Raw genomic sequence first — 21,301 nt, forward strand, 5'->3', positions numbered from 1 at the left:
AATTGCTTTTTGTTTGTGTGCTTTTTGATGAAACCTTTTGGGAAACCCGTGCTTGTTTGTCAATGCATTTACTGTAGAAGCACTTTATTTTGGTTGTTAAATCAAACTGTGCTCCATTTGGGATTTAAATGAAATAAAGCATGAATGTGCAATAAAAAGGAAATATTTTTATAAAGATAAGAAATGTAATAAAAATGTAAAAACAATAAAATAAAAATACTTAAAATATGTAAACAAGCATGCCGGTACAGTACATTTCCATAATAGATAAAAAAAAAACATTTTTTATAAACTTTTATGTAAAATTAAATAGAATAATAATATTTATCCAAAAATAAGGAAGTTAAATTTAAAATTAAATAAAATTAAATAGAATAATAATATTTATCCAAAAATATGAAGTTAAACTTAAAATGTCCAATAAAAGAAAATATAATAATAACATTTGTCTAAACATTAGAAGTTATAGTAAAATGTGAACGTTTTCTTACAATACATAATTAATAATAAGTAGTAATACATAGATACAATATATACAGTGGTATAGTATTTATAAATGCCGAACAGCACAGTTTATAGCATGGTGATACTCTTTTCTCTCTCTCGTTAACAGAACAGTTTACATCCACGGCTTCAACAGGATGGACTTTGCTCTGTGGCACTCGGCCATCACGCTGGCTGCCGGCACAGATGGCAAGGCGCTGAGCGACCAACAGCTGACCAAAAACGGCGTCCCCATTATAGTCGACAGTTGCATCGCTTTTGTCACCCAATATGGTGAGTGGCTTCAAACTCACAGGGAGAGAAAAGTAAAAACCATGATATTTCTTCATGACTTTTATTACGTTTCCCCCGTGGAGGCGGATTCATCCAGTGCTGAGAATTTCCTACTTTCTAATATTGTGACATCTCTCTCTTTTAAGCATACAGTAGTTCTTCTTGTTGGAAATGTGGAAAATGTAGTCTAACTTCTCACTACGCAAAATCTATTCCATGATAAACTCAAAAGTGCACTTATACTGTTGCATTATACAGTTAGTGCTATGAATGTAATGAGGCATTGGCATAAAAGTCAACTCTGTCTGAAATTGTAAAGTGGTACAGAAGGTTAACATACTGCGCAGCACCAGCGTCCTTCTGCCTGCAATTTAGATTCAAATGTGCTTATGCAACGTTATTAAATCCCACTACTTAGCATTCGTTTCGTCTGGTTATTGCCTTTATAATTGCATTTATTTATACAGAAAGATAGTTTGTACAGCCATTTGCAGTAGACAGTGATTACATGGTGAAAGAAATAAAGTAATGAGCCAATTTTATTCTCACTTCTATGTGACCAGGCTTGTGCCAGGAGGGGGTCTACCAGAGGCCGGGGGACCCTGGCCGCGTGGCCCTGCTCCTGGAGGAGTTCACCCGAGACGCCCGTAATGTGAAGCTCAGGGAGAAGGAGCACCAGCTGGAGGATGTGACGGACACCCTGAAGAGCTTCTTATCCACGGCTGAGGACGCGCTGCTGACCAAAGAGCTGTATCCGTACTGGGTGTCAGCGCTGGGTATGTGGGCCGTCTTTTGGGGAGGGGACACATGGTTGTTGGGGTGGTGTAAAAATCAGAAATGTGTTAAATGGAAGTTAGGAAATGGTATTGTTGGAAACAATTCTTTGTTTTATGCTTTGTATCGTTACAGTATTCAAAAACAATGGTTCAATTTGCTTTCGAGTTGAAGAATCACTTGAAACCCTAATTTAGTTTGAGTGTCAATGTTCGTGTTCTAGTTAATAATAATAATAATAATAATAATACACTTTATTTGTATAGCACCTTTCATGCACAAAGCACGTGCTTTACAGAACAACAAGAAAACATAGCAATATTAAAATAAATAGAGAACAATCTAAAACATCGACTGTGATCCTAATGAAATGACCTTGAAGTGAAGCTGAGAAGAAATAAATAAAATCTAAACAGAAAAAATACAGTAAAACATGGACAATGATGCCAGAGAGAATTGAAAGTTAACCCACATTAAAAAGCCATATTAAAAATATAGGTTCTTAATGTTGATATGCAAATAGTCCTTAGCAGCAGTCTGATATCAAAAAGAGCAGACTGATGAATGTCCAAATTGACCAATCAGAAATGTGGATTCGTTTGTATATATTGGACTTTCTTTCACAGTAGTTCTCTTCTGTGTTTGTCTTGTAGATGAGAAGGTGGAGAAGCAGAGAGTAAAGAAGTACTCCACTTTCATCGAGAGTTTGCCAAAGATCAACAGGTCAACCCTTGAGGCCTTGCTACAACATCTGTACAGGTACACACGCACTCACTCACTCACTCACTCACTCACTCACTCACTCACTCACTCACTCACTCACTCACTCACTCACTCACTCACTCACTCACTCACTTCCTTCATTAAAAAGAAAGAACTACTTTTTCAAAAATCCATTTGGACATTAAAATATTAAGAACAATTGGAAAATATCTCTTGTCTTCTACATGTCTGCCTCCCTGCATCACAGACATACCGTAACAAGTGCAGGGACTCAGACGTCCTGCACTGCGAGCCGCCCCGGGGTTGCTATGTGTCACCTGCTGATTAGCCTTGTTGTCCCTCCTGCTCCGCTAATGACCCGCTCTCCCCTCTGCCGTGTGTTTGCCTTCTGACCAATCAAGTCGCACGCTTCATAGTCAGATCTCGGATTTAGTCTTGGAGGGCCGTTACTGTGAGGGGCAGTTAAGGGCCTTCGAATGACGAGCTGAAAAGGCACATGCTGAGTCAGACATGAGTAGACACTGAAGTTGCAACAAAGTCTTAAGAGAGTTAAGAACGTTTGAAAGAAACAGGAGACAGTGTTTACAGAAAATACACATATCCAATTAGATGGATTCACTGTGGAGAGGTTCTGCAAGGCCAATCATGGGTCACAACATTTAGAGTGCAGAGTTTATACAAGTGTGGTGAAAAGAGAGTCCATTTGGTAAAGTGCTTTAACAGAACTACAGCAACAAACCAATTCCAGGTAACATTTATTGACATTTTCCAGCTTGACTGACTCATTATTAGAAACGCAGGCAATTAGCAAACACAGTTAAAGCCAGTGGCATAAATACAGCCTTTTTAATTTATTCAAACTGTCTTTTCAGGATGTTACGTTTGGATATTGTGACTTTATTTACAGATACTTCTAAAAGATGCTAAAGCTACTAGCATAGCACACTGTATTTTGCTGCCCTACACCGCAATCCTTTTCCTCCACCTCTAGTTTGCATTTCCATACAAACACCACGCTCGCTTGATGTCTCATTCAATGATGCTCACATTACACCTTGCTCCCCCAGAAACCCGCGGTGCATAGCAGTGATTTAGCCGCATTATGTTAATGATGTAGATTGTTTGGAGACGGCTTAATTGTCCCTTTGCTGAAGTTGGCCTAACATTTCTCTAAATTCTCCGTGTGTCTGTGTGTGTGTGTGTTTGTGTGTGTGTGTGTGTGTGTGTGTGTGTGTGTGTGTGTGTGTGTGTGTGTGTGTGTGTGTGTGTCTGTGTGTGTGTCTGTGTGTGTGTGTGTGTGTGTGTGGGCACGGGAGATTTAGAGAGTTATTCTGCCAGAGATGTTCAGGTGTGTGTGTGTGTGAAGGCACATTTGGGTTATTCTCACCACGTTTCTCTTTCAGGATTCAGCAGTGTTCCCACCTCAACCACATGCCGAGCAAAAAACTGGCTTCTGTCTTCTCCTCCTGCTTGTTCCAGACTCGGGGACAAACCCCTCAGGAAACCAGCGTCGTGCACGACCTCATCAGCAACTACATCACACTCTTCAATGTACGTCAGAAATACACACGGAAATATTTGTCATATCATAGCATGGATAGTGTTAATGAAGAGAGGAGACGGTGAGGGTGACTTATGTCATTTGGAATAGGTTACTGATTACACATTTTCACAGTTATCTGGTACAGTAATGGTATATCTTTTTTAAGTAACCCCCCCCCACCCCATCACCTGGAATTAAGCTGTCAGGAGCAATTTAATGGCAGAAATATTAGAAAATAAAATCATGTTTTTGCTTTGACTGTTTATGATGGCTTTTTTTTAGCTGTCATGAAATATGTTTTAGTTATACTGTATTTACTGTTATTATTTAGTATAATTCATGCTGTAGATTTCTCATTCTCTTCATTTATAGTGATGATAATCCCCAAAATGTGCTCTTATATTATATAAAATCCTTTGACAGGTGTCTTTTATTTTTATATTCCATATTTAAATGTGTGACTTTATTTACACTCTCTTACTTCAACCATCTGGGGAACAAAACTGTTGCTGCCAAATCTCCGCAGTTGGCCTCACTTTGCTATGGGTGGGGAGTGGGATCAATGTTACCCTTGGAGAGCTGCCTGGCTTATGGGATACGCAGCACAGAGCGACTGCTAATTCCCAACAGAACGCTCAGATTCCTTCTTGTTCTGACATTACAGGAGGAGCATTCATTTTCAAATCGGTTATGGGATGCCATCATTCGCATGACAAATAGCCGTTAAACTCAACCAATCACGAGCCCCAGATAGCAGTGAATACACACACTGCGACATAAAACGACATCTCGCTAATTAAAGCTCCAGTTATGTGCTGGATGTCTTCGACGGGGCCTATTATCAGGCTTAAACACACACACACGCTATGAGTTTTTTTTCTCCTTCCCTCCAAATCTTCGTTTTCCATTCGTGGAACTCCAACAAAGCAAATTGTTCTCTGAAAATGATAATAGCGTGAAGAAGAAGAAGAAAAAAAAAAAGTTGGAATGTAAAATATCATTCCCCGCACGGGGCTTTGTGGAAGAAAAGTATTCACTTGGTGCTGAGCTGTGTCAAACACTCTCAGCCAACTTCCTTTTCAAAAAATTAGTTTTAGAAGTGTTAGCTGAACGACCCAATTCTACATTTGCTTGTGTCGCCTTTCTGCTGGATGAATCCGGTCTTCTATTTATTCGGTTTACGGAATAAATCCTACCTTTTTAGAAAATGTGTTTTTCTTCAGTTTGGAGTCACGTCTGTGTGTGTCCAACAGGTCAATGAAGAGCGGGTGCAACAGATGGAGAGGGAGAACAGTTTCATCACACGCTGGAATGACAAGAAGGACACCACAGTAAGTACAAATGGAAATCACCCACGGGTGTTCTGTCTGTGTGTGAATGTTCATTGATTTGCCTGCATGCATCGTGGCCTCTCAATTCTGGGAAGCATTTGAACAAGGTTTCTGGGGGATAGGGGGTCAGGGGAGCATGCAAGGGAAAAAAGGGCTTTATTCCTGTTAACCTTTTACGGCAGGTACTTTATGCCTGAGAAAAACATTTGGTTTAGGTAACTGGAGAGAAAAATTAAATCCCATGCTGCTGCTGTTGTTGTTGCCCGCTCCTTTCTGCTTCCCCCCACCCACCCTCCACCTTTCAGAACACGTCTGCTGCTGTGGGTCAGGAGGGCTACTCAGTGGAAAGCAAATCGCTATTATAAAACTGTCAGAGGTTAAAAAAAGGGACAACATTTTGGTTATGGAATACACATTTGTGGGTTTTAAGCAAAACACAAAAAAAAAATATGGAAGAAAAAGTTGTTCTTTGATTAAGAACAATCATAGAGTGTAATTAAAAGTCAGCATGGGGATGATTTATCCGTAGGGATAATGGATACGCTTATTTTAGGGACAATTTAACATTTTTGCATCATCAAAGAGGCCCAATCATGCTCATTTCTGGTTCTTATTTGTATTCTGTGCCTCTACTGTGACATGTTTACATGCTTTGATGTTCAGAACGGTCCTCTTTTCACCCTCTGTCTGAAACCAAAGCCCAGTCTGCTCTGATTGGTTGTTGGCCCGCTCTGTTGTGATTGGTCAGCCGTTTAGAGATGGCCCTCGGGACGGGAACTGCATTTATGTGGGATTTTAGCCTTTGGAGACCATTTACTTGCACAAAAACCTATATAACTCACCCAACCTAGATATATGCACTTTATTATTTATCTTTCCATTTCACTCACTGGCGTCATGTAGAGGTCACTGGCTTACAATGATGTTGTCAGAGTCTCGGAGCCTACAAGCTCCAGAGCAATTAAACCCAGTTAACTCCATATCAATAAGGTCATCCGGTCCATGCAGAGCGGCCTCTTGTAACTCTTAAGCTGAAAATAACATCAAACATAAAAGAACAAAAGTTTACAAAAAGGACATTTCCCCCGCAGAGATTTATAAACTCTGCACTTATAGAGGTTCTGTTCGCATGCAGTTTATTTATCGTGGTATATAGCACAGGTTTATATAAGATAAAAGTACTTCTCTGGGTCTATGTTTATCAAAATGGGGCGGCTAGTCAGGCCTGAGTTGTTAGAAATAGATAAAAAATAAATGTCCTTCTTCAAAATTCATCATCTTTTTAATCACAATCACAAAAAGTATGCTTTGGTTTAAAAGACTATCAACAATCCTAACTAGTTTTTTTTTTTAGAGATGAATCAACCATTTCTTCTTCTGAAAAGGGAGCCACTTCCATTACTGTCTTCAATAAAGAAGAAATTGTTGTTTATTGTGCATTTCGTCTCTTTTTTTGGCATATGAATTAAACTTGCAATGCTGCTTCAGGGAGGAATAGAGGAAATCTGTAAAAATAAAACACCAAAAAGAATGATGATACCAATGCATAACTGTCCTATCTATATTCAAATGTTTAAATGTGTTTGTCGTGTATATCATCACCCCCCTTACCAAAAACAATGTGCGCTTTTGACCCTTGAAGAAAGCTAGTCTCAGACGGCTCTGGCTCTGCCCGAGAGGGTTCTGACCTCAGCCGTTTCCTTTATAAGGCAGAGAATGACAGGTCAGCCTGCCCTCTGCAAGTGGAGAGTACAGCTATACTGAGGGAGTAAGTAAATCAGTGATATAATGAGGTGCAAGGCAATGTCATGCCTTGTAAGGTAGAAGTGGCTCTTGAAAATCAATACCTGCATTTACAGCCACGGCGAGTGCAGCAAGTGTATGACTTTGGGAGATATTAAGAATACTTTAATTTCCTGAACATCTTCTTGTATCACTTGCCTTGCTAAGACATCATTCTTTCATGTATCCCTAAGTGGTCTTCCTTTTGTGTGAGAAGAAGTGGTAAAAGTGTGCTTAAGAGACCAAGATGGCGCCGTATCTGTGTGTGACATTTTCACGATGACAGCTTTTACTCTATAGGTTTGAATGACTGTAATTTCTCTGCTCTTTCCGAGGCCTCAGAAGTGGCTTCCTCCTCCCAAACGATGTGATAGTTCTCAAACCCATAATGCATCTCAGTTCACCTGCACTTTAATGATAAATGTAGAGTAACTGTCATTTCCAGAAAGCCAAGGGAAAAGAAACCTTTTTCACCCTCACTTAGTTGTTCATTTTTCAGGAGATGGATTACCACTTCCCTTGGCCAGAAATCCGGATTTGGTGCTTTTTCGACTGACCCCTCTCTCTCTCCCTTTCTGGTTTTTCTCACCAAAAAGTCAGTTTTTAAATGCAGGACAAAGATTACCCTACAGCTCCATCATATTGAAAAAGGTGTCATCTTTTTATTGGAAGTTTGACCCACTGAATGTCAGACAGAAAGGCTACTTAAAAGTCATCCTTTTAATTTCACATAGGTTAGTATCTATTGACCCTGGGGGGAAAAGAATCAACGCTACCACAGGAAGATCTGTAGAGGATAATTTGAGTTAGACAAAAGGATCAATACCTCTCTTATGTATGCCTTAATGGCTATGTAGCTATAGCAAGGCTGTGACTAGCTTAAATGTGTCTGAGCGTAAGGTACAGAAGTATAACTCAAAGTATAAAAACTTTGTGGATACAGAATGGTTAAACCTGTCTTTTAACTATTTATGGTTAAATAAAACAAGAGATAGCTTTTAAATTAGGCTTAGAGGTGTTTTTTAAGCCAACTGATTTCCCAAGCTTAGGCTAGGCTAACGGCCTGCTAGCTCTAGCTTCATACTTAACAAGCAAGCATTGGAGCTGTATGCATTTCATCAACTAATTCTTCACGGAAAAGAAATGTATTAACTGATTAACTCTAAAAGTGGACTGCTATAAAGCATTGAGAAATGAAGGCACAAAGAGTTGATGACTAAATTAAATCAAACATTCAATTAAACTACTTCCTTTTCTGCCGTGTGAGAAGCGTTGTATACACAATTGGGAAAGTGCTTTTACAGGGAACCCATATCTCTTCTGCTTTTTCTAAAGTTTTTATCCTTTCCCATTATAACCCCCGAACATTTTCCTAGGTGCATCTTCAAAAAACAATTTTCAAACTGACAGCCCACGTAATGTTAACACCTTAGGAGAGCACATCAGTTTTAGCGTAGGTGAAACAAGCACCCTGCTCTTCCACCTTTAAAGTACATGTTCTGTTTATTTAGCCGGGGTTTTGCATTCCATTAATGCTACCTGGATTTGCCTCCTGCTCAAAAAGCGACCTCTGTTTTTTTCTTCTTCTTGCAAATCCTCGAACAGTTTCTCTCTGTTTTCTCCATTTAGATTCATGCCACACAGGAGCCTAATTTAGAAGAAAGCCAATTAATCCGGCTGCATTGTTTTTCGTAATTCTGATCACTCTGTGTCTCCATTTTCTTTTTCTCTCCCCAGTTCTCTCCTGCTGGGGACTTGATTTTCGAAGTGTACCTGGAAAAGCGAGAGCCAGAAAACTGCTGTTTAATCAAGGTGTGCGTGTGTCTGTACTTTCAGCTGGCATTTGCTGCTTTTCCCACATGTCCTTAAGTGGTAAGGTGAAATAAGAAAGAAGAGAGGGGAGATGAAGTGTGGGATGAGGGTGGGTAGAATGAGAGGTGGAGAGGTTGATAGAAAAGGGCTGAGACTTTCCCTGGTTTAACCTGATGGGATTACTGCCCCCGAAATAAATCAGAAGCGGACCAATCAAAGACTTAATTGTGTGAATACTTGCATAGTACAAGGCTGGCAGGCCGCTCTAAGTTACAACTCCTTTTTCCGCGGGTCTACAGCGGCGGCAGAATAGGCATGGGGTTAAAGAGGAGCACCAAGGCTTGACTCTAATACTCCACCTTCTCTCCGTGGAGTTAAGTAGCACATTTGCTTTGTACAGCCATGTTCACCTGATAACTTGAAAAAAGAAGAACAAATTTAATCAGCGTCAGACTTCCGTGTTTAATATTGAGCAGCTCTTTTAAAGGAGGCATTTTCAAAAGGATGTAATATGGATTTAGGAAGCAGGATTAGTTTGCTTTGTTCGATTGTTTCTCTTTTAGTCGTTTTGTTGTTTTGCCTAGTTATGTTTTTATCTTTTATTTGTTGTGTTATGTGGCAGGTTTCTCCCAGCATGCGGGCCACGGAGATGGCAGAATCTGCGTTGAGTATGAGGAACATCACCTTTAACGCAGAGGACTTCTGGACAACCTTTGAAGTCATTGAGAATGGAGAGTTAGGTACGCACAGAGACACCTCATGATATGAATTCAAATCACAAGCAATCCTGAAAGCAAATTGGCATTTCACAAGTTTTCTTTACTAGCAAACATTTTAACACTAACACATGGTCAGGTCAAAAGGTAAAAATGAAAGGGTCGTGAAATAAAGGTTTGAATAAAGGTTCTCAGTTGTGAACAAAATGGTTCATCCTTCCATTTGAATGATTTGAACACTTCATACGAATAAAGGTGTGTTTTTTATGTAGAAAAAGATGCATATTAGGCATTTACTTTTACTTTTTAGAAGAAAAAGGGGGTGCCATAGCAACTAAAACCTACTTAGATTATGGATAATGAATTATTTAGAAGCAATATGTGTTTCTCTACTGTACACAAAAAGCATCTTTCTAATTTACAATTTCTTAGAATGTAATTAAAGATATAAAACGAACTTTTTGTTGTAAATTGAACCAAAATAGTATCTACAGTGATAAAAACAACATTTTTCCTTTTGTAGACAACAGGTTTAAAGAGTCATTTATTCTTTCAATGAAGTGCTCGGCACACACAGGCGTCACCAATGTGATCTTCACAGTGATCGCCTTTTCCAGAGACCTGAACGTCTCTTCACCAGGTGTACTTGTTGCATGATTATAATGAATCGAGCTGTTCCCCGTTGAACATTTAAAAGACTCTGACGTAGAATCTTGATTAGTGATCGATGCGTAACATCACCACGTTCATGTAAATGGCTATTCTGATTAAGGGCATACACAAAGATCACACCTCTCCCTATTCAAGGACCTTATGATGAGAGGATTATCTTTATTATCTCTCTAATGAACCGGAGCAGTGTCTGCGAACAAGGACGCACACTGAGAAATTAGCCAAGCACCGTCAGTTTGAGGACATGCACATTAAGTCATCATTCTTACCGTCATATGTCATAAATTACCTTCATCTTTCTCGCATCGTCGACCCAGGGAGCTGACCCACCTCCTCTCGCATTAATATGCACTGTAAGCACCCCGCCGCCTCACACACTCTCATTTGATCAGAGAACAGGAAGCGGGCGAGGGAAGAGAAGTCAAAGTTGAGCTTTGTCGCCAAAGTTGCTTAGCTTGCGGTCCCCGTGCATTTTTCATCAGTTCAGAGAGAGTTTACGCTCTTATGTTTGTTTTTCTCCTCACAAAGTTACAGAGGACATGCCGTCCTTTAAAAAAAAAAAAAATGTTGAAAACTGAATATATTTGCTGACGGTTCAGCATATTTTCCATGCCCAGACAATACGTCTGTGGAAGAGTAAACAGTATTTTTGAAGGTGGTATAGCGTGACAGGTTTTGCTCATAAAACCACAAAGAAAGGAGGGAAAAGCGCGTTAATTAGCCATTTTGGAGCAGATAAACACTGTTATCGAGGAGAATAGGCAGAAAAAGGGAGCTAATATTTGTTGGGAAATGAGGAACTAATTCCGTGACCTGGGTCTGCAGAGATTCCAGAGGAAAGATAAGCCCCCTGTTATGAATAAGTTATGCCGTTGTGGCTCCTCTTTACCTTCTCGGTTATAAAAAAAGGGGAGTGTAGAGATGGTGGCAACAGAGCAAGGGTGGTGGTACCCAAATTGTTATTTTACTGATAGCATGTACCCTGTTCACCAATTAGGCAGAGATAATAGGTCTATTTTGCACATGAGTGTGTTTTTATAATCAGGTCCTGATATGCAGGAGATAATTTAAACTGCTCCGTGATGAAAATGGGAAGAACAACAACACCATCTTGTTGTTTAGCTAACTAGAATCTGTCATGGTTTTTAAGATATGAGGCTTTGATTTCATGCTATTGAAATTCATAGTAAAAGACAGGACGGCTTTGACGTTCAGAGTTGACTTTTTCTCAGATTTACCTGCCTGTTATTCCCCTCCCTCTGAACCGTATTCTTTTGTTTCCAACAGAGCGACCGTTACACCACAATGAGAAGATCCTCGAACAGGTGCTGGAGTGGAGCTCTTTAGATTTCCCTAGCTCTGCTTTTCTTGTTATAAAGAAATTCACCGGGACCCAAAGAGTGGCTGATAAGAAAGGTACAGTAAGCAAGTGCCACCGTGGTGTCCCTGAGCAAGACACTGGTTACCTACACTGCTCCCCGGGCGCCGTACATAATGGCAGCCCACTGCTCCTAACACTAGGATGGGTCAAATGCAGAGACCGCATTTCGTTGTCCTAGTACTTGTACTCTGTGCAATGACAATAAAGTTGAATCTTCTTCTTCTAAAGAAAAGTAGAAACAGTTAAAAAACAGTTGAGAAAATGTGAGAGATACAAAGTTGAGATAGTTAGCTAAAAACAGTTCAAATAATTAAAGTAATGTCCCTACTTAACAGTTGAAAAAGTTACAAAAAAGGTTAAAATAATTGGATAAAACTAAAGGATAAACAGTCAAAAGAAGTAAGAATAAATAAATGGAGAAACAGTCTAAATATTTAGCTAAAATAAAAGGAGAAACAGTTGAAATAGTTAGCTAAATGCTAAGTTAGCTATGCCACTTCTGCTGTGACAAATGTAAATGTCGCCGCTGTGGGACTAATAAAGGATTTCTGATTCTGATTAAAAGTAAAGGACAAATTGTTAGTAGTCAATAGTTGACGAGTTGAACTGCTAAATGTTGATATTCCTTCCTCTATATTTATCAATGATAAAAGATGCTAATTAATCAGAGCAAAGGCTTTACTGACTCAATGTTTATGCACCAGTTGATAGCGTTTGGTCCACTCTGAGCCGACAGTCAATATTCCTCTCCTCGATGTGTTCCACAGCGGATCATAAGCAGTTTATAAAAGGAGACTTTCTGAAGTTCAACGTCGGATCCTCCAAACTGCTGTCGGGGCACAAATTCCAGGACAAATATGTTGTACTACGTGCCGAGAATCTGCTGCTCTACAGAGATATCAAAGTGAGGACTCCGTTATCTTCTGTTTAATCTACTGTAAACACTTGTGGGATCGGCAGGCAAACACAAAGCATTGAAGGGAATCAAGAGGGAATTTAACGGGTTGTAAAACAGCTTTATAAAACCAAAACGTGTTAGAATATCGCCCACAAAACTGCCACTAAACACATGAAACTCCATCCAAACTATCTAAGTGTTCCAACTCTGCGGATAATGTGGAAAATGAAGAATAATGTGGCAGCCCACTCTCTTTGGAAAAGTGAAAGATTACATGTTTGCTTCAGTGAGGACCAGCAGGGCCCGAGTTCCCCGGAGGCCTTTTTCTCCTCACAACATTTCTGCAGTGAAACCTGGGATCGCATAGCAGCGTGAAGAAGTGTTAATAATTGATGGAGGTGCAGCAATGCTGGGGGAGGGAAAACAACGAAGGGTGTCGGAGGGTCGCTCTCACTGAAAGCTTTTTCTAAATATCAAGTTGCCCAAGAACGCGGCTAATCACCGTGTTACTGCTAAGGAAATTAGAAGTGATTCTGAAATTTAATTGATATTGTTTGGCCTCTGCAATTATCGCCAGGTCTGTGTTAGGCGAAAATGATGTTGCATGAAAGCAGGAACGGTCGGTGGGTTTGAGGATGTGTAGGTGTCAGAGGGAAACTCTGACTTTGTTCCCTTTGTTCTTTGCTCCTTGGAAGAAGATGTTTGCTGGTAATGGTTCAAGTTGATTGTTGTGATGCACAGATATTTTTCCTGTAGGACTTGTGTTGAGTTGAATATGTTTACTTTTGTTCCGGCTTTAATTGTCTTTGTTTCCACAGGGCACTAAAGCAGAGAAAGTAATCCAACTCAACTCTCTGAAGTGTTACCTGGGCCTGAAGAAAAAGCTCAAACCTCCAACCAGGTAAACTGCCAGCACATGCAAACTCAGGGTTTTGTCTAACCCGGGTAACATTCGTGTCGAGTAGAGCATCAGACGGCAGAGACAGCTTTGTTTTTAACGGAGCTCCGGACAAATAGGGGATGGATGTCCGGTGGGTCTACTGGTGGACTAGTGGCAGGCAGCAGGCTTACACTGGAGGAAGTAAAGAAATCGTAACTCGGGATTCATTTGTTGTTTGAGGACTGAGCAGTTTTAAGAAACTATTATTTTCCGCTTCATTCTAATGCATAATTGTCGCCAGAAAGTGGGCGGGGCCTTAATTTTGGCGGGAAGTGACTCTAGCGCCCTCGTGCTATATTTTTCTGGAAAAAACATTTACGTTTATCTCTCCACAGATGTTCAAAATCTGATGCATGTAATGAGGGACCGATTCAAATATTTGTGGTACATCTACCAAGACTCCCCAAGATGTTTTTTTGTTCTTCAACTCATATTCCATGTTCTCTGCCGTCATCTATGGTTGTCGTTTTTTGTGCAAAGCAAATTCCCCAAGAGGCAAAGGTGTCATTCCTCCATTTTTACTTTAGTGTTGCCACAAAAAGGAAGAAAAAGCTGCTTAATAATATGTTGTCATTGAATACAAAGGTTGCTTCAAATTTAAAAAGGTCTCCTCAAATGATGAAATAATATATTGAAGAATATTTTAGCAGATTTTTTGTAAAATAGTTGCATGGAAGGAGAAGCAATCATAGCTCGAGGTCACTTCCTTTGTTGCTTTAGAAACGGTTATTAGGTGGACTTCCCTTTTTATTTTAAACTTCAAGGCCAGCGTCAACCTTTTATATTCCACATGTATTACTCTCACATGTTTTGAAGGATGGGTTTTAAAGTAAAATACATGTTTGTGCTTTGACAAGATTACTGCTGTAAATGGATACTAGCTGAAAAGTAATCAGGATATGATTGGCTGCTGTGAGAGAAACCTAGGATTGCTTCTCGTGTTACACTGAGAGCTCCTGTAAAGTGCAATTTATGAGCATTTATTCATTTGCTGTAATATCCTCTGTTTCATCAGTAACATAGCTTTCATAGTCATATGGATATTACCGAAATGTGGATGATGTGGCTATTCTCTGCCCCTCTGTGAGCAGCCAATAAAACTAAAGGGCTGCAAATGTTATACTTGCCTCTCCGAGACATTAAATCACAGACACAACTGCGTCTGCCACAGCGGTCAATCCACATTTATGAGTTAGTTTTTATGGTCATCGGTAAAAAGTTCCCTTCCCTCCTCGCATATCTATTTGGCAGAGCTGGAAGAAGTAAAAGTAGCAACACTAGAGGGGAGAAGGACTACAAATGGAGGAGTAAAAGCCCTCAATTCAAAAGTACATGTCATGCGTAACGGTCCATTTCAGAATAACACGTATTACATTTCTGGATTTTGACTATTGATGCTTGCAGCTTGCAAATGAATACCTACTTCAATTGCGTTATAGGCTGCTGCTGCTGCTGGATATTTTAAGGGGGCCCGACTATGTTCTTTGGGGTTTCCCTTTTTCCTGTGAGGATTATATAAGCCTTTTTTTGTACAGTAAAGCATGTAAACATCAAGCGAATAATCAAAATATATGAAGTGACTTAAGCTGATTAATAAATGTAATGGAGTAAATGAACAATATTTGGTTTCTTTAATGTAGTGGAGTATTTATAAAGTAGTATAAAATGAAAAGTAAATGTACTTTATTGCTTTGTATCACTGCTTTTTAGTGCAAAACTCTGTGTTGCTGCATGTTAAACGTGATGCAGGAAAGTCAAAACACCATTTTTAGCCACCCTTCTGCAGAGCAACAAGTCATCATTAACTTCTGTCTTTTGCTGTGGGTAAACAATTTATTCCCCCAAAGATATATCATCCTTCCTCTTCCCTCAGAGTTAAGCATCACCTGACCCTCATCTTATTTTTCACTGTACCAGAATTGATTAAACATAATTGCATTTTAACAAACACAAATTATCCCGCACGTAGAAAAACATCCCTGCCGCTGTTTTTATTTTAATGATCTTCTATTATTATAATTTACGACACATGCCTCCCCACTTCCTGTTGGTCAAACAAAGAAAAAAATTGGAGAAGCCAAACACCATATTTCACATTACCCATTTCTAATTCCTCATAATTTTCCCCCATGTCGGAAATTCGGAGTCTGGGGAAGCGTGAAGAATGAAGCGTCTGCATTACGGCGTCCTCGAGGGGAGAGGGAATGGATAAGAGAGTGGGAGAAGAGGAGAGGTGGGGAAAGAGGGAGAGCGTGGTATTATAGATATACTGTTGAGTGGGAGAAGTGATACGCTGAATAAAGAAAAAAAGAAGAGTGCTGAGGAGAGAGTCATAGCGAGAGGGTTAGCGCTGCACTACCTCATTAGGCAGAGGTCTATCTGTGCAGGGCTGGATCGGCCGCCTTAACTCACAGGACTGGTGCTCCAGGCTCTATCTCTGCCCCCTCTTTCGCTTTGTTCTTCCCCCACTCCTCTTCTCCTGCTCAGACACAGCTGTGGAGGGTTTTAGGGGAGGTGTATTCTCCAGGACGCTGGTCTTTTCACCTTATACTGCCTCTATGCAGGTTAATTTGCACACACACATGCATTTATAAACCTTTAAGCGTACATAAAAACCTGACAGTGTGGGAAGATTTTGTCTTAACTCATCTTGCCTCGCAGCATCGTGGAGATAATTCAAATGCGATCACTTCATGCACAGCGAGGAGATTCTCTATCTCTTGCAACGCTGCAAACAAATTGTACTTTATGGTTTATAATGAGCAGCATGGGTTTGGTGTACTGTACGCTTTGACCCCGAGCATATTGAGGTCTGCTCCTGCATAAACATATGGGTTGGAACGCACTGATTGAATTAATGAATTCCACTGTTTAGCACTGAGCTTTCAAAGTCAACTCTTTGCATTTTGAATATAAAGGTTTTGACCCGCTGTTATCTTCAGCACTAGTTCCTCAACTTCTTCTTGACTTACCTTAAAACTCCATTTTCTTCTCACATAAACTTGTTTATAACCGCTGCCTTTAAATTCATTTGGTGCACGGGACAGGCAAAATCTCAGAAATCTGACCCGTGTCTTTCTCCTTTAACAGCTGGGGCTTCACAGTCTACACTGATAAACAACAATGGTAAGTGCCATGCAGAAGTTCTGATTCAATAATTGATGAGTTTAACTTGTACCCCTTCCACTTAGATTATCTCCAAAACATGAAGGATCAAGTGGCAGAAAGTAAAAAAGTTGAATTGATGGCATTTTGTTCAAACGTGTCTATGATGGCATGGTGAGAGGCAGCTGTCCGGTCGAATCAGAGGAAGTGAATTGCACTTTGATTTTCCCATTTGTATTTTAATGAAATAGATCTCTGTGTAGCTTCCCGGTATTATCTACTACTTCCCATAAAAATGTTTGCAACTTTTCTAAGATTTCTAATATCAGTTTTAGGTTAGAACAGGATATTTCTTAAGAATTGTTGAATTTTAAGTAACAAATAGACACTGGGTTATTTTAGCCATGCTAGCTGGCGAGGCTGGTTATTGCTACGTTAGTAACTCAGAAGTAACTAAAGTATCAGATTTGTTTGGAGGATTTACCTGCCACCCTCGCCTAATTTTACTCTACAGTTTTTCCCACGGAAATTATACAAATGTTATCCCATGTGAATACAGCATTAGTTTTGCTTTTGCTAGAAGACGAAGATGAATGCGATACTAAACAATAACCTGGCTACGTTATCAGGTGAATAACGCATACAGACAGTAAAGTACACTACGGAGTTACGGAGACACCAGAAATAGCTCCAAACAAACCAGAATAGATGACCGGTATCATTTAAACCCTACATTGTAGTTTAGAGCACTAATCACCATATCCAGATCCAGATTGATGTAATTATTTGAACCAATGGCGGCCAGCGCTCCTCATTATGTCTATTTAAAGTGATCAATGAACTGTCCCTTAAGAAGGAGCCATGTCCAGCACTGCGAATCCCCGCGTGCAGTCACCTGGCTCAAACGAGTGTGAAAATAACGAGGTGGAAATACGCGACTCACGCCTGAGTTTTCCCCTCCTCAGGCATTTCTGCTGCGAGACGAGGGAGGCGCAGGTCAGCTGGGTGACGGACATCATCAGGATGAAGGTGAGATGACGTGCTGCGGAGAACAAGAGTAACGCTTGATGAAGCGGTTTAATGAGCATGCCGTGGCTTAAGGAGTGCAGGAGAAGCGTGTTCTATATTTTCTTCTAACCCTTTTACTGCATACCAAAAATATCAGTGAGTGTGACATGCACATTGCGGATACACCCTCCTTCCCCCTTTCCTTATTCGGATGAAAAATACACAACATTACGAGCGGAATAAATCATCTTTTACAATCCATATCCCCCCGACGAAGGAGATATGATAAATCATAATCCCCCCCCCCCCCCAATCATCCCTTTGCATTGTGCCGTTAGGCAAATGAAATACATAAACAGGGAAAGAAGTGTAAAGTTTTCGAGGTCACTCAGCAATACCATAAATCATTTTATGTGGAAAAGCTGTGAGAATAAGGTCAAGGCGACTGTAACAATCTTATTGTGGTACTTAGCCCCCAGATACAGCTAAGTGTTGTCGCTGTCAGCCGCTGACACAGCACATATGACATAAATAATGCAAGGCGAAGCAAAGCGCAGTGGGGGGAAGCTACGAATGTGTCATACTTATTTTATTATTTCTCACTCTCTACTCGGAGAAATAACTCGACGTGATTTCCAAGTAAACGACTGTAACTTAAACGTGGCATTCGTCCTGTACCGACATGCCGTCAGATTTCACTGTATGCTCAGCACATTTAATCAGTATTAGCCCCTATGCTTGGCTTCCTTTATGGGAACCTTTCTGCGGTTGTTTACCACAGGGGCTTACAGTAAAGCCTTTGAGTGCCTTCGCTAAGGTTAGCGAGTAAAAAGGGCAACACTGTCAGGGAGAGATTGATCTAAAGGGGAAGCCAATTTTTGTCTGTTGTTTCTAAGTGTTTCAAGGTGTTTATTTCACTGGGATCAGTGACTTTTCTCCACTTTTGCAGAAGCTCTTAGCTCTGCAACAACTAAATCTATAGCAGACTGGAGCCGGCTAAAGATATTAGGATTCTCCTCCCCAAATCCGCTAAATATCAGGATTGTCAGTTTCCGACGCAGGGGATTGTGGGAAGGACATGGGACTTCAGGGAAGGGCAGAGAGAAAGTGTGGATGAGAAAGTAGACGGTGCACTCTTGATTTCCTTTTCTCTTACCTGTTAGCGAGCATTGTGCTCCGACAGTTTCCATAGCAACTGGCGATGGAGGACCTCAATTTGAAGCAAGGTGGAATGGCTGGTGGTGGTGGTGGAGGGCGTATAGGTCCAAGGACAGGTCCTGGCAGTGATGAAATACAGATTTGTAAAAGAGAGACAGTTCTTCAGGTCTGGGGGGGTCAGTTTGATATAAAAAGCAGGAGTTGTTTAAGGGAAAGTTTAGCCAGAGATCAGAACACAGCTGCTCTGCTGCCACGGAACAGAAGATCATCACCCTCTGACTCTCACTCATCTTAAAAAATGCTTGTGTAAGTCCGGCCGAAAGCAAAGGCTCTCACAGCACCGAAACAACCCATAGGATACCAACGTCTCTTCCCCTAGGTGACCTGTTTCGGTAACGATTTCTCTTTCAAGTCTATGATAACCCACTGTTCAGATAAAGTGTTCAGCACTGTTCAACAGTAATCATAACACCTTTATTTCTAATAACGGAGTCTGTTAATCATATTTTGTATTCATTATTTGGCAAAGATTACACTGTTATAATTCCCAAAGCTGCAATATGTAATAGTATTGTTATAATTCATTAAATCCACTGTTTTAATGAATTACAGTGTGATTATAAGTTACCTTTTTCCTATCAGGTAATGTGAAAACAATACATCTGAATTAGATTTTCTGTTTTTTCAACCCCAACAAAATGTACACATTATATTGCACTATACCTGATCGCAATAAGAATATTAATTTGCTTTAAAATTATGGGAATTATAATCAATATAGTCCAATAACCAGCCATATATACCCAACCCAATTATTTTCCATAGAATTCTGAATATTTGAGTGCTTATATTTAAACTCTACATTGTATTTATCTGATAGATATGGGCTTAATAGAAATTGCTACTTATTGACACATAGATTTCTATTATTGTAAGAGGAGATGGAAATCAATGAATCAACATGGACTCTTTGTGTCATTTAATAACTTTCCCAATTATAATATTTTAATAACCGTGCTAGTCATTTCTACTGTTTGCTGTCCGTCTCCAGTACGGTTCGGACCTTTGGTCAATGAGTAACTCTCAAGAAGCTCCAGATCTCAAATCCTCCAGAGGGAGAGCTGTGACTGAAGCCCACAACCTTCCAAAACACAACAACACCAGCAGCAGACAGGTGAGCATCTATTTAAATAATAAAGAGTCTTAAATTACTCCTGTAGGCAGAGCAAACTTTTGTTAACTTGAATTCAATCATGTTGCAATTCATCATCTGCCATTTCTGCCCTCAGCCGGGAGACAAGAGGTTGTCTCTTGTCGAAAGCACTCTAAAACCCACAAAGGACGCTAGACCCAACTACCCGAAGCCCAACGACACGTTCAGAGCCCCAGAAGTCCCGTACCAAAGAACTTTGGTGGATGCTGGCCAGGCGCATCACTACGCTTCCCCGTCCTCTTCCAGACACTCGCAGCCCTTGGCTCTGCCTCTTCCTCCCCAGAGTGGCGCCAAGACCCTCGGCAGGAGACCGGTTGTAGGCACGGGGAGCGTGATGCCGCCTAATTTTCTAGATGAACTCAACTCAGTGCTGACTAGCAAGACTGGCCGCACTGCCAAAAGCAATGACTGACAAAGAAGGGGGGTAAGGGGTTGGAACGGTTGGAGGAACATCACAGGGTGAACAGGTAACACAGGAAACAGGTGGAGTTTGAAATGCCAAATGATGGTGCTTAAGTAAGGGGGTGATAGCTCCAACTTGGATGTATTGAAGGATGTCCGTGCACGAGGGAATGTGGAAAGCATGTGCGGAAGACATTGGAGGTCATGCCGACCTCAGATGGACACGGCGCTGACCCAAACACTACGAGGAGAGATTTATACGCCCCTCTATGAACCCAGAATATGTTCAGTCGTCAAACCTTAGAAGTTTCCAGAAATCATACCAAAGTGCTTGCTTCATGCTTTTACTTTGAAAGGCTGTTTCGACTTCATCTGACAAGTATTGTGTTTTATCTCCTGTAATCCTCATAGAGTGATCTGTAGGTAAACTTGTAACATATTTTCTATGTTGTCCTATATTGTGATATAATACTTGATGACATACTTCAAATACTCTTAGTTTGTACAGGAATGCAAAGGAAATGATGCATTCGAATATAAAAAGAGAGCTGATAGCAATGAGATGCAATAATATCTGCTAGTGGAGAGAAATACCCACCGTTATTATTTATTTGTAATTATTTTTCTAATACCTTTTATAACAGTTAAATGTAACCCACAGTTTTTTAGTTTATTTTTTTACGATAGCTGTAGAGCAAAACTTTTTTCTAAGCATTTTATAGCGTTGTGCACAATTTTAGCACTGAATATAAATGTACACTATACATATGACAATAAACAACGCTTTCACTTGCTATATGACTCAACATGTTTGCGCATGTTTCACGTAAATGTCATAGTTTATGTACAATCCCAACATAGCTCAGGCCTCACTTTTTTTTAGCTATGGTAGCACACATCCACGCTAACTTGTTTTTGCTTCCCTGTTCACGGTATTTTTATACAAGCAAAAGTCAAATTCAATCATTTAAAGACTCCACTTAACAGATATCGCCCCTGAAATAACCATAAATAATAACCAAAATGCATTTGAGTGATGTCACGTCCTTCAAAATCAGGCCTTGGG

At 40.3% G+C, this 21,301-nt stretch overlaps 1 protein-coding gene across 1 annotated transcript in view; it reads left to right on the forward strand.

Annotated features, from left to right (window-relative positions):
* The window catches only part of arap2 (ArfGAP with RhoGAP domain, ankyrin repeat and PH domain 2), a 95,938-nt gene extending 74,909 nt beyond the window's left edge, over positions 1 to 21,029 (forward strand). The window contains 14 exon segments of the mRNA XM_063900714.1: positions 614 to 777; positions 1,341 to 1,553; positions 2,205 to 2,310; positions 3,678 to 3,825; positions 5,071 to 5,148; positions 8,668 to 8,742; positions 9,365 to 9,482; positions 11,418 to 11,546; positions 12,279 to 12,415; positions 13,228 to 13,310; positions 16,440 to 16,475; positions 17,420 to 17,483; positions 19,672 to 19,794; positions 19,910 to 21,029. Coding sequence (XP_063756784.1) covers positions 614 to 777; positions 1,341 to 1,553; positions 2,205 to 2,310; positions 3,678 to 3,825; positions 5,071 to 5,148; positions 8,668 to 8,742; positions 9,365 to 9,482; positions 11,418 to 11,546; positions 12,279 to 12,415; positions 13,228 to 13,310; positions 16,440 to 16,475; positions 17,420 to 17,483; positions 19,672 to 19,794; positions 19,910 to 20,245 — 1,810 coding nt within the window. The 3' untranslated portion in view covers positions 20,246 to 21,029.
* Positions 21,030 to 21,301: the final 272 nt, after the last annotated feature.

Source organism: Eleginops maclovinus, chromosome 14, assembly GCF_036324505.1.
Source record: "Eleginops maclovinus isolate JMC-PN-2008 ecotype Puerto Natales chromosome 14, JC_Emac_rtc_rv5, whole genome shotgun sequence".
In the NCBI taxonomy this organism is placed as follows: domain Eukaryota; kingdom Metazoa; phylum Chordata; class Actinopteri; order Perciformes; family Eleginopidae; genus Eleginops; species Eleginops maclovinus.